The sequence below is a fragment of the Stegostoma tigrinum genome, chromosome 36 (assembly GCF_030684315.1).
Source record: "Stegostoma tigrinum isolate sSteTig4 chromosome 36, sSteTig4.hap1, whole genome shotgun sequence".
NCBI lineage: Eukaryota > Metazoa > Chordata > Chondrichthyes > Orectolobiformes > Stegostomatidae > Stegostoma > Stegostoma tigrinum.
In genome coordinates, this window is record NC_081389.1 from 26675530 (window position 1) to 26687650 (window position 12121).

Genomic DNA, 12121 nt, shown 5'->3' on the forward strand with positions numbered 1-12121 from the left:
TGGTTAAGATGGCTTGCTTGCCTTTATCGTTTAGACCTTTGAGTAGAGGAGTTGGGACATTCATGTTAAGGGTGTACAGGGCATTGGCGGGGCCTCTTCTGGACTCATTATTGGAAGGAAATTGAGGTGGTGGAGAGGGTTCAGAGAGATTTATCAGGATGGTGCCAGAAATGGAGGGTTTGCGTTATAGGGGGCACTAATAAGCTGGGACTATTTTCCACTGGACCATAACAGGTCAAGACTGATCTTATAGAGGTTTTATCAAATAATGACAGGCAGAGATGGTAACGACTTTTTCCTGGGGTTGAGGATTAAGGCTAGGGGGTACATTTTTAAGGTGAGAGGAAAAAGATTTAAAATAAAAGACTTGAAGGGTGCACACACAGAGCTTCTAGAGGAAGTTGTGGATGCAGGTACAGTTACGATGTTTAAAAGACATCTGAAGTACATGAATAAAAAATGCTTGGAGGGATATGGGCCAAGTTTATTTTGGAATTCTGTTCAGCATGGTCTGGTTGGACCAAGGGGTTTGTTTCCATGCATGATGGCTCTATAATATTGCAGTTAATAAAGGAAAAAATGACATACAAGACAAATCACAGATTCTGAATAAATTATTCAAAACAAAAAGCATACTTTGACTGTTAGTCATGTCCTAAGATTTTTTTTAAAATCACCCTTTAGCCCATCTAGTGTACTGACCTTTTTTGCCAAAAGTTCAGTTACAGATTTTGTTGGCCAACTGAGTTAATGTGGTAGCATGCTTTACTTGATGCATACAGACTTCCGACAGAAATCTCTCAGTTGGAATCACATCTATCAGGTTCAAGAAATTATGGAAAAAAGTTTCCTTCTGACATTTCCTGCCATCAGGCCCAGAATTATATATTGAGCAGTTAATAGCCAGAAGTTCACAGCATAGTTAAATGTAGCTGATGACTCACCCTGTGAAGTGTAACCGTCTGCTGTTCCCAGATCACCGTTTCCTCCATAACTGTATTCTGCAAGAAAAAGTAGTACAAATAAATTTAGAAAGCAGAGACTGTTTTCTGTAATGAAATGACAACTTAGAACTCACGGGACAAAATTTACATTAATTACAGAATTCAAGCAATTACAAAAATCCAAAAAAATCATGCTGAATAGGGTTTCCAAAAAATGCTTCAACATGATAATGAATTTTGAGAACAAAACACCACACAACTGGAAATGGATATCAGTCCAGATCCATAACACTATTTCATATTAACAGAAGCAAAGCATTTAAATCTCAGTACTTACAACTTTGCAATTTTTGAACAAATTGCACGAGTCAGATTTTTTGCTTCCAGTGACCAAGTCATTATAAAATGCCAAAACCACAAGATAACACAAACTTGCAGTGTTCAATAATTTGATAAGTGCCTCAAACTCAAATACCTTCGAGTTTTTGCATCCAGATAAAAACCTTACCCAAGTCACCAAAACATTTTAAACTGCACATTCTCAATCTCCAACTTTCTACTCAAAACAATACTTCTGCATTAGTTACACTGCTCACTCAATTCCATCATCTCTATCTTGAATGCCCATGGTTCCAGTAAAACCCTGATCCACATTGATCATTCGTTGGCAGGATTGAACTAATCAGTCCCTGAAGTTCAAGGAAGCCCAGATGTAAACACAAATGATTCACAACTGATTAACCTTTCATCTCCAAATGTAGCTGGGTCATGTCTTACAAATCATGCCCTGAATTATAAAAGCAACATTTGATTGAAGTTCATTTTGTGATATCACAAAGTTCTGTATAAAACCTCAACCCAGGTTCACCCTTGATAGAATAGGCAGGAAAGCAATAAAGATGATGTTCTCATGCATGTTATAAATTTGTGATTGGTCCCGTGATTGGCAAAGGGAAAACAAGAACAAGTGTATGCCGAGCAGAATCTCCCGTGGATCTCACACATCAAACACAGCATTCAAATATGAAAGACTGCCCCAAATGGAAGTGAACAGCCTAAGATCAACAGTAATAAAATAAATCAATCAGTCAGGAGAAATCTTAATTCATTTAAAATCTAACCAGGATTTTAGAAGATGGAGTGTAAAAGAAGAGAAAAGTAATGCTGTAATCCCATGTAAGGACTGTGTCATTTTATTTTGTGCTTCTTGTGATAATTTAGAATCAACCTGTTGAGAGAAGTTAGGGCCCAAGTCAGGAACTGGTAGAACTTAAACCCAAATCTCCTAGCTCAGAGGTAGGGTCACAAGAACCTTTGTTTAGAGACTAGTGCTTAGAAGGATGGTTGTAACTTTCTGCTATCCACCTGGTCTATACCCCTCATGATTTTGTAGACTTCAATCAGATCCCCCCTCAATCTCCATCTTTCTAGTGAAAATAATCAGATTTTATTTTCCTCCGAACACAACATATGGAGCCTACACACACCCCACAAAGCTAAAACCTGGCAACTGCCTGTCCCTAAAAATAAAAGGCAAAGTCGGAGGATTCTTGCAATGCAGTGGTTGGGTACCTACCTCTGGGTTTAGGCCCCATCTGCTCCAGACGTTGCAATAACATCTCCAAACAGTTGGCAGATAAAAGCCAGAGTATATCTAGCCCAAAAAGCTACCATCGTTCTCTCACAATACTGTGTTTATTAGCCCCATCCCAATGCCCTGGGGTCCACCTACACACAACTCTCACCTCCTCCCCGCACCCTAAACTGTCACTTCGTTCCCAGCAGCTGCAGTCTGTCCATCGGCTAATCCAACATCCAGAGTCTCTAAATCCCAGTCCAATATCCGAAAAGTGTCTGGTCTCGGACAACCAAACACCTGTGACCATTCTGCTCCTCCACACCTCATATCACTCTTTCAACAGAGACTGTTTGCCTTCTGCCGTGTGTACACTCCTCCCAATACCAAAGCAATTTTCCATTGGAAATGCAGAGGTTGTACTCCATTCCACCAGCACGCCACTGTCCTCCATTCCCTAACATCACAGAACAACCAAGTCCATTCCTTCCCTCAACCTCCCTGACAGCCAGAGTCTATTCCACCACCTCAACACCCAGAGTCCATTTTCTTCCCCAACACTCAGTATTATTACCCCTGCCTCCCCAGAGTTCCCTTCGCTGCTTCCCAATGAGTGGAGTCCATTCCCTTCTCCCACCTACTCTTTGGTCACTAATTTACCAGGTTGCTTCTAGCTATTCACAGGCACACATGCAGTCAGTATCTGTATGAAGACTGGTGACACCCAAATTTACCTTGCAATCATTCCTCTCAATCTCATAGCACAGACGTGATTGTGTTTGACCAACATTAGGTCTTATATCAGCCTTAATTGTCTTCTAATTAAAGACTGCAGGCATTCACATCTGTAATTCTATTACTCCAACCAATCTTTAAATTTCTTGGGTATTAAAAAAAAATCATATCATATCATATCATATAAATGCACTTAAGTCCTTCTAGGAGCGATTGCTGCACAGCAATGATGGAAAAGTTGCTGATTTCTCTCCCTGAGGTGAAGAAGCAAATTACAACTCCTTGCTGCTGTAGTCAACATCAGCCAGCTCAGCATAGACCACACAACTAAATTCAGACATTCCTGGTCTGTATGGCTTAGCACTGCAGTCTGTCAGTCTATATTTATTCACACAGCAAACAGTAACTTGCATTTATCCAGTGCCGTGAATGTGAAACATAACTAAAGCAATTTTTAAAAGCAGGAAGCCCTTTGTATTCAGGGTTCAAAATTAATACAATTAAATCTACATGCTGTAACAATGTTAATGCATAAATCTTCTATAGCAGACACCAAGCCAAAATTAGACACTTGTGTCTTCAGTGAACTTATAAGTGCTACATTTACTTGTTCCAATATTTACTTAAAATCAATGGCTCGTAATCACCTCAAATTGTCCCCATCATTTGCATTTCAATCAAGTGTGTTACACAGCCCAGAAGGTCTTGACAAAATACTCGCTACATTTATCAAGAGAAGGATCTAGGATTAATCGCTTGGTGTCTTTGTTCCACTGCTGAGGGAGACAGTGCAGCTACATTCCTGCAAGCTACAATTATATTTGGCTAAAAATATCACAAATACCATCTTTTCCCATGGGAAGAGAAAGGGGGTAAACCCTTACCAAATCTAGGCCTGTTACAGAATTTAAAAATTCAAGTTTTGTATTATTATTTCCAATATATGGTCCTATTTACTTTTTAGGTTCTAATCAGAGCAGAGAAGCTAAATGGCTAATTGGCTTGCAGCAGCAAGCCACCACAGCGCAGCATTCACCGATCAATGTAGCTCTATCCATCGTCAAGTCAGAATTTACAAACTTTACAGTAATTCATTACTGTGTTACTATACCCCACACTTGTGACCTTTAACCACACATTTGATTTTTTGGATAAGATTTTTCTGGGGTCACACCTACACAAATTTTCCAAATATCTTTTTACTATAAAGGCATAGAATTTGGCTCTTCGCTATATCAAGTGCTCTTCGCCATTCAATGAGATCTTGACTAATCCGATAATCTTCAGCTCTACTTCCTCAGAATAAAGGAGGAGGAATTTCGTCTCAGAGGGTCGGGAACCTTTGGGACTCCTTTCTGCATGAGTCTGTGGGGCCAGAATCCTTGCATGTATTTAAGGCCGAGAGAGCTAGGCTATTGATCAGCTGGGGAAATCAAGGGTTACAGGGAAAGCGCAAAAAAATTGGATGTCAGCAACGTCAGATCAGCCACAGTCTGACTGAATGCAGAGCCAGCTGGAGTCGTCGAATGGTCTACTCCTGTTCCCATTTCATGATCCAGGATGTCCATCCCTCTCTGCCAGTTTTCTTTCATCTTTCCTCCATTCAAAAAAAATTCAACTCCTTTATAACTCCTGCCGAAGTGCACAACTTCATGTTTTCTGACATTGTACTTCATCTAAGATTTTGCCCACTGACCTAACTAACCTATATCTCTCCATAGACACGTCATCTGCAAACCTGGTGATAGAATATTCACTTAAAAATAAGAAATGGGAGCAGTATAAGGTCATTCAGCCCAGCGTGTGCTCTATCATTCAATGAGATCTAGTTATTTGATGACCCTCAACTCCACTTTCCTGCTTTGTCATGACCCTCAATTCCATTACCGATTGGAAAAAAAGGTCTACCTCAGCCTTGAGTGCACTTAACGGCCTAGCCTCAACAGTCTTGTGTGATAAAGAATTCCACAGATTCACTACTCAGAACAAAGTCCTCCTCGTTTTTGTCTTAACTGGCAATCCTTTATTTTGAGATGTCGTCGTCCTCTGGTCCTAAACTCTCCCAAAAGAGACAAGCTCTCCACATCTACCCTGTCAAACACGGTAAGAATCTTGCTTCAGTAAGGTCATCTCTCATTCTTCTAAATTCCAATGAGCGCAGACCCTATTCAACCTCGCTATATAAGATAGTCCCTTCACACCCTACATCAGCCAGGTGAAACCTTGGAACCTCTGCTACAGCCAGTATATATCTGTCCTTAAATGAATGTCTCAAAACAATTCATAGTATTCTTGCTGTGGTCTGCCTCATATCGTTTGGGCAAAGCCTCTGGACTATTCTACACAATTCCCTTTGACAAAAAACGCCAAACGTTCTATTTGCCTTCTCTATTACCGGATGAACTTGGCTGCTAGCTATGTGACATTCATACACGAAATCTTCCAATCCCTCTGCGCTGTAGTTTTCTACAGTCTTTCTCCACTTAAGATTCAGCTCCTCTGTTCTTCCTGACAAAGTGCATAACCTCTCATTTCTCTACATTACATTCCATTTGCTAAGATCATATTCACTTAACTTGTCCATATCTCACAGCAAACACCCTGGATCATCCTCACCAACTGTCCTCTCACCTACTTTTCTGTCAGCTGCAAACTTGGTAATTGAATCAGTTAAGGAAAGTGTGTATGCATTCACTATTACTTGGAAGTTGCCATCTTGAAAATGCCCCGCCTATCCCAATTCTGTCCTCTGTTGGTTATCTACCTATGCTTACATACTACCTTCAACACTGTGGGGGTGATACATGATATAACCTTGTGTGGTATCTTATCAAAGATCTTCTGAAAATCCAAATATATTACATCCACTGCCTCCCCTTTTTTCAATGTGATACTATCCTTAACTTCCCCAGTTAACCACTGTCAGTGTATCCACTTCTGAGAATCTCCTTCTTCACTGAGATATATCTTTGAAGAGTCATGAACTATTTAATTAAGTGTCTACCATTGCAAATATGCCCAACATAAAAATGGCAAAAATAATAAAATATCACCTATTCTAGCAATCATTTTCCCATTTTAAACAAGTCAACTGCTTAAAAGATTCTACTATTGTAAATTGTCACCAAAGCCTGCCACAGGAAGAAGCAACTCTACAGTACCAAGAGGTTTCAACGCCACTATCTAGAATGCTCGGAGGTCTTAACGTTGGATTTTAAATTATTATTTCAAGATTAACTCTGCATCATTTTACATTCTTTGCAAGAGAATATTTCATCAGTATTTTTGTTACATTCCGCTAGCATGACACCCATTCATCTGTACTGAATTGAAGAGAGTTATTTTTTGCACTGCTCTTTACCAAAGCTGCAATAGGTCTTGGCTGATGAGCAAGCGTATTCCATATACTTAATGCACTTTACTAAAACCTTTTGGTACAGAACTGTAAAGGCTGCTAATGTCAAATGAATGTGGTACACAGTTGACAAGTGTTAATATCAATAATTAAAAAGGTCAAAAGGAAAATGGATGGTGTTCCTTGAACAACTGTCAACATATACACAAATATATTTATTTTATATCTATAAAGTATTGTGTGTATCTATACAAGTGAGCCATTAAAAAAGGAGAGGAGGGGAGGAGAGGAGAGGAGAGGGAGGGAGAGCAAGAGAGACAGACAGAGAGCAGGGTAAATGTGAAACTTTGAACAAGTCGTCAATAAACTGTCAAAGATTCCTAATTTACCCACAAGCTTGGATCCAGTTGATAAATGCTAGATGAACACTGCCCAAGTAACAGTTTCAAAACAGTAAAAGTAGAAAATAGGAGATGGCCAAGTGGCCTTTCAAGTCTGCTCTACCATTCAACACAATCATGATTGATCATCCAACTCAGCACTCTGTTCCCACTTTCAGTCCACACCCTTTAACCCTAAGAACTTACTCAATTCCTTGAAAACATTCAAGTTTGGCCTCAACCCCTTTCTCTGGCCAAGAATTCCACACCCTGGGTGAAGGAGTGTCTCAAGATTTATTATCTCACAGAAATAAAAATCCACTTTAGACAGCTTTTCAAACTTCTATCTCTTGATTTCTACCTTGTCTGAGACAGCTGCAGAACAGCTCACCACTCCACAAACCCATTAGCAAAGATGCTTCAGGTGACTAGCTCTTCAATATTATTTTCTAGGGAGGGCCTAATTTAGAATTACTTCATCAATAAGCCCAACAGATGAGAAAAATCATTGTCACATCTTCACTTAACTAAAAGGTAGGAAAACATAGTAGACCATGCTATACAAGATATTTTGTAAAGTATTTATGAAGGATTTACTGCTTTTGTTCTTAAGTAATGTGATGACTGTGTGATACATGTCAAAGGTCAACACAGCATACTTCTACTCCAATTTAAGTTTTTGATTTGGTATTTAGAAGCCCCAGGATTTGACAATCTTGACACACCCATTCAGGCAGCACCAAATGTTGCTGACAGACTCCTTTTGTTTTGTTTGTGAACGGCTCATGTGACTCTCCAAAATCAATGTAACGGATCAGTGGAGTCAGACAGATTAATGCATGGAGATTTAAAATTGTAAACATCACTGATATACACTAGCACTCAGCATCCTGGGGCATTTAGAGGCCAATTATAGTGCATGCTGCATAAACAGGATTTTAAAATAATTACTACTACTTTCAAGACATCACTCAGGAGAGCAAGTCAACAAAGTTAAGCTTCCTAAACAAGTGAATCTGTGTTTGATTCCAGACTGTAGTCATAAAAACACAGTAAAATTCCATTCTAACTGAACTCCATTTCATGTTTTTGAACATTACCATTTTAAGATATTCTTTCCATTTGCACTCATTGCAAATAATGCAAGATTGAAAACTAATTTGAAAATCTCACTGAAAAGTCAAACATATTTGCAAAGGAATTCAGATCGATGTCTTAGCTACAAACAAAAAACAAATTTTGCAGTGCAGCGAGGAGTTCAAGAAGATCATAAGACATGGAAGCAGCTTTGGGTCACTTGGTACAGAGTCTGCTCTGTCATTTGATCTTGGGTGGTGTGTTTCTCCCTGTAACCCTTGACCCCTTTGCCAATCAAGACTCCCTCTGAAATATACTCAATGACTTGGTCTCCACAGCAGCTCAAACGGCTAGCATACTCCCTCAGTGCCAGGGACCTGGGTATCATTTCAGCCTCGGGTGACTGTGTGGAAATTGCACATTGCCCCATGTTTAAGTGGGTTTCCACCAGTTTCGTCCCACAGTCCAAAGATCTGTAATTTAAGTGGACTAGCCATGCTGAATTGCCCCATAGTGTCCTGGGATGTGCAGCTAAGTGGTTTAGCCAATGCGGGGTTATGGGGATAGGTGGTGGTTTGAGTTGGAATAGGATGGCCTTTAGAGGGTCAGTGCAGACCTAATTGGCTGGATGGCCTCTTTCCACACTGTAGGGATTCGATAATTCTCTGTGGCAATGAATTCCACTGGTTCACCACTCTCTGGCTGCAGAAAAGTTTCCTCATCTCTGTTCAAAAAGGATCACCTCTTCATGGAGGTTGTGCCCATGGGTTCTCATCCCACTTACTACTGGAAACATCTCTTATATGCCCACCCTATCTAGGCCCCTCAGTGGCCTTTAGGTTTCAATGAGATCTTCCAATCTCCTAAAGTGAGTGGAAACCCACAGTTCTCAACCACTTAGGACAAGTCCTTCATTTTTGGGATCATTCTTGTAAATCTTCTCTGGACTCCCACCAATGCCAGCACATCCTTCCTTACATACAGGACCCAAAACTACTCAACATTCCAAGTGAGGTTTGACCACAGCCTTATGCAGCCTCAGCAGTACATTCTGCTTTTGTGTTCTAGCCCTCTTGAAATGAATGCGAAAATGCATTTGCCTTCTTAACTGCCAACTTAAAGCTATATGTTAGCCTTTAAAGAATTCTGAATGAGAATACCAAGTCCCTTTGTGCTTGAGCTTTTCCCTATTTAGAAAACAGTCCACACTTCCTCCTCTTACCCAAGTGCATAGCCTCACACTTTCCAACATTGCATTTCATCTGCCACTTCTTTGCCAACTCTTGTAGCATGTCCAAGCCTTTCTGCATTCTTCCCACTTACACACTTGCAGTAATGCCAAAGAAATATCAAAACTACATCAAGCTACTGTGAAAGCGTAACCATCAGAAACTAAGTCTTGAAGGGAATACATAACTGCCCAATGTACTATAGCTCTGAATCACAAGGAGGGTGAGCACATTGTTGGAGGGAATCCTGAGGGGCAGGAATTACACGTAGTTGTAAAGGACTGATTAGGGATAGTCAATATGACAATCAAATCAGTGAGACACAATTTCCTAAGTTTTTTGAAGAAGTTATGAAAAGGATTGATGAGGTTAGAGCGTGGGCGTGATCTATATGGACTTCAGTAAGGCGTTTGGCAAAGTTCTTCATAGACTGGTCAGCAAGGTTAGATCATATGGAATACAGGGAGAACCAGCCATTTGGATACAGAACTGGCTAGAAGGTAGAAGACAGAGTGATAGTGGAGGGTTGCTTTTCAGAATGGAGGCCAGAGGCCTGAGGCCGGTGGCCAGTGGTGTGCCACAAGGATCAGTGCTGGATCCATGATTTGGATGTGAACATAGGACATATGGTTACTAATTTTGCAGATGACATCAGGATTGGTGGTGTAGTGGACAGCAAAGAAGGTTACCTCACAGTACAACAGGATCTTGATCAGTTGAGCTACTGGACCAAAGAGTGGCAGATGCAGTTTAATTTAGAACTGCTGAAGTGCTGTATTTTGGAAAGGCAAATCAGGGCAAGACTTATATACTTCATGGTAAGGTGCTGGGGAGTGTTGCTGAACAAAGATCTTGGGGTGCAGGTTCATAATTTCTTGAAAGCAGAGTCAAGGGTAGATACGACAGTCAAGGCAGCATTTGGTATACTTGCCTTTACTGGTCAGTGCAGAGTATACGAGTTCTAAGATCATGTTGCAGCTGTACAGGACATTGATTTGGCTACTTTTGAAATGGTGTGTGCAATTCTGGTCACTCCATCATAGGGAGGATGTTGTGAAACTTGAGAGGGTTCAGAAAAGATTTACAACCATGTTGTCAGGATTGGAGGGTTTGAGCTGCAGGGAGAGGCTGAATAGGCTGGGGCTATTCTCCTGGAGCGTCAGAGGCTGAGGGGTGACCTTGTGGATGTTTATAAAATCATGAGGGGCATGGATAGGGTAAAGAAACAAGGTCTTTTCCCCACAGTTTGGGGGGTGGGGGAGAAACACTCCAAAACTAGTCAACATAGGTTTAAAAGGTGAAAGATTTAAAACTGACCCAAGGGGCAGCTTCTTCACACAGAGGGTGGTGCATGTACAGAATGCCAGAGGAAGTGGTGGGAGGTTAGCACAATTATATCATCTAAAAGGCATCTGGATGGAAAAATGATTAAGGGTTTACAGGGATACATAGGCCAAAAGCTGGCAAGTGGGACCACATTTATCTAAGATATCCAGTTGGCATGGAGGAGTTCGAATGAAAGGGTCTGTTTCCGTTCTGTACATCTGTGACTGAGCAATGGAGGAATTCCCCCCCCCCCTCAGAAGGGGGTGAATCTGTGGAATTCTTTACCACATGGAGCTGCTGACGCTGGGTCAGGAAATTTATTCAGAGTTCAGACAGATGAATTTTAATGGAGTATAGGAATTGAGCAATCTGGTGATAAGGCAGGAAAGTAGAGTTTCAGATTATCAGATCGGCTATGATCTGATTGAATGGTACAACAGACTTTAATAGCCAACTTCAGCTCATGAGTCTTATAATCATAGAATCCCTACAGTGGGGAAAGAGGCCACATCAACCCTCAGAAGAGCATCCCACCCAGGCCTACTTATCCCTGTAACCCTGCATTTCCCATGGCTAAGACACCTTGCCTGCACATGGCTGGACACTATGGGCAACTTAACATGGCCAATCCACCTAACCTGCACATTTTTGGACTGTGGGAGCAAACCAGAGCACCGAGAGGAAACCCACGTAGACATGGGGAGAACATGTGAACTCCCATATCAAATGGCCAGATGGCCATAAAAGCGCAACTAGAAATGAACATCCTTTAGGAAAAAACAAAAATCAGTTCTTCTCTGAGCTGTCTAATATAAGCACTAACTCAATCATATTCAAAGATGGGCAATAAATACTGTCTTATTCAGCCATACTCATCCTGACACTGACACTTTAACAAACAAACATACAACCACTAGGTAACTGACCCTTCACATTAGTCACTATAAGCTATTTATTGCTGTTTTGAAGAGAGGTACCTACATTGCACATGCACCTTCAATACCTAGAGTTCAATGCCACCGTACTGTTGACTTCATTAAGATATTCAGCTTGTTTCACTGCATTTTCACCACCAGATGAGGCTATTCTCCTTATAGTAAATTCTGAAAAAGCATTAATTCATTGAACCTCTCACCCCAAATACGTTAAATGTGAAGAATAAATAAAGTTCACTGCTTAAAGCCTGTAAAGTTCAAATTCTGTGGAAGGAATAACAGCAAATGCATAGACTGCATGCTAACTGCCATAAATGGCAATCTTTCCTTCTTAAAGTCTAACATGTTCCACAATAGATTTTAAACAGCAAAGTAGTTAATCTAGAGTTTAAGTGCACACTCATTTCCTTTTACGAAGAAAATCTAGTGACACAATGGGCAAGCCAATGTTCCACAGCAGAATCAAAGGTGTGGCTCTCAATTGCAGTACAGCTACAACTCTAATCACTCGTTACTGTTTCTTAAAAGAAATCGCATGCTAAACAAAGAACACATGAAATGAAA

At 40.6% G+C, this 12121-nt stretch overlaps 1 protein-coding gene across 5 annotated transcripts in view; it reads right to left on the bottom strand.

Annotated features, from left to right (window-relative positions):
- Positions 1–12121, bottom strand: part of tjp1a (tight junction protein 1a) — a 174442-nt gene that overhangs the window by 101665 nt on the left and 60656 nt on the right. For all 5 annotated transcript variants that reach the window (XM_059640092.1, XM_048520641.2, XM_048520639.2 and 2 more), the window contains exon 2: positions 945–1001. In XM_059640092.1, coding sequence (XP_059496075.1) covers positions 945–1001 — 57 coding nt within the window. The remainder of the gene's footprint in view (positions 1–944; positions 1002–12121) is intronic.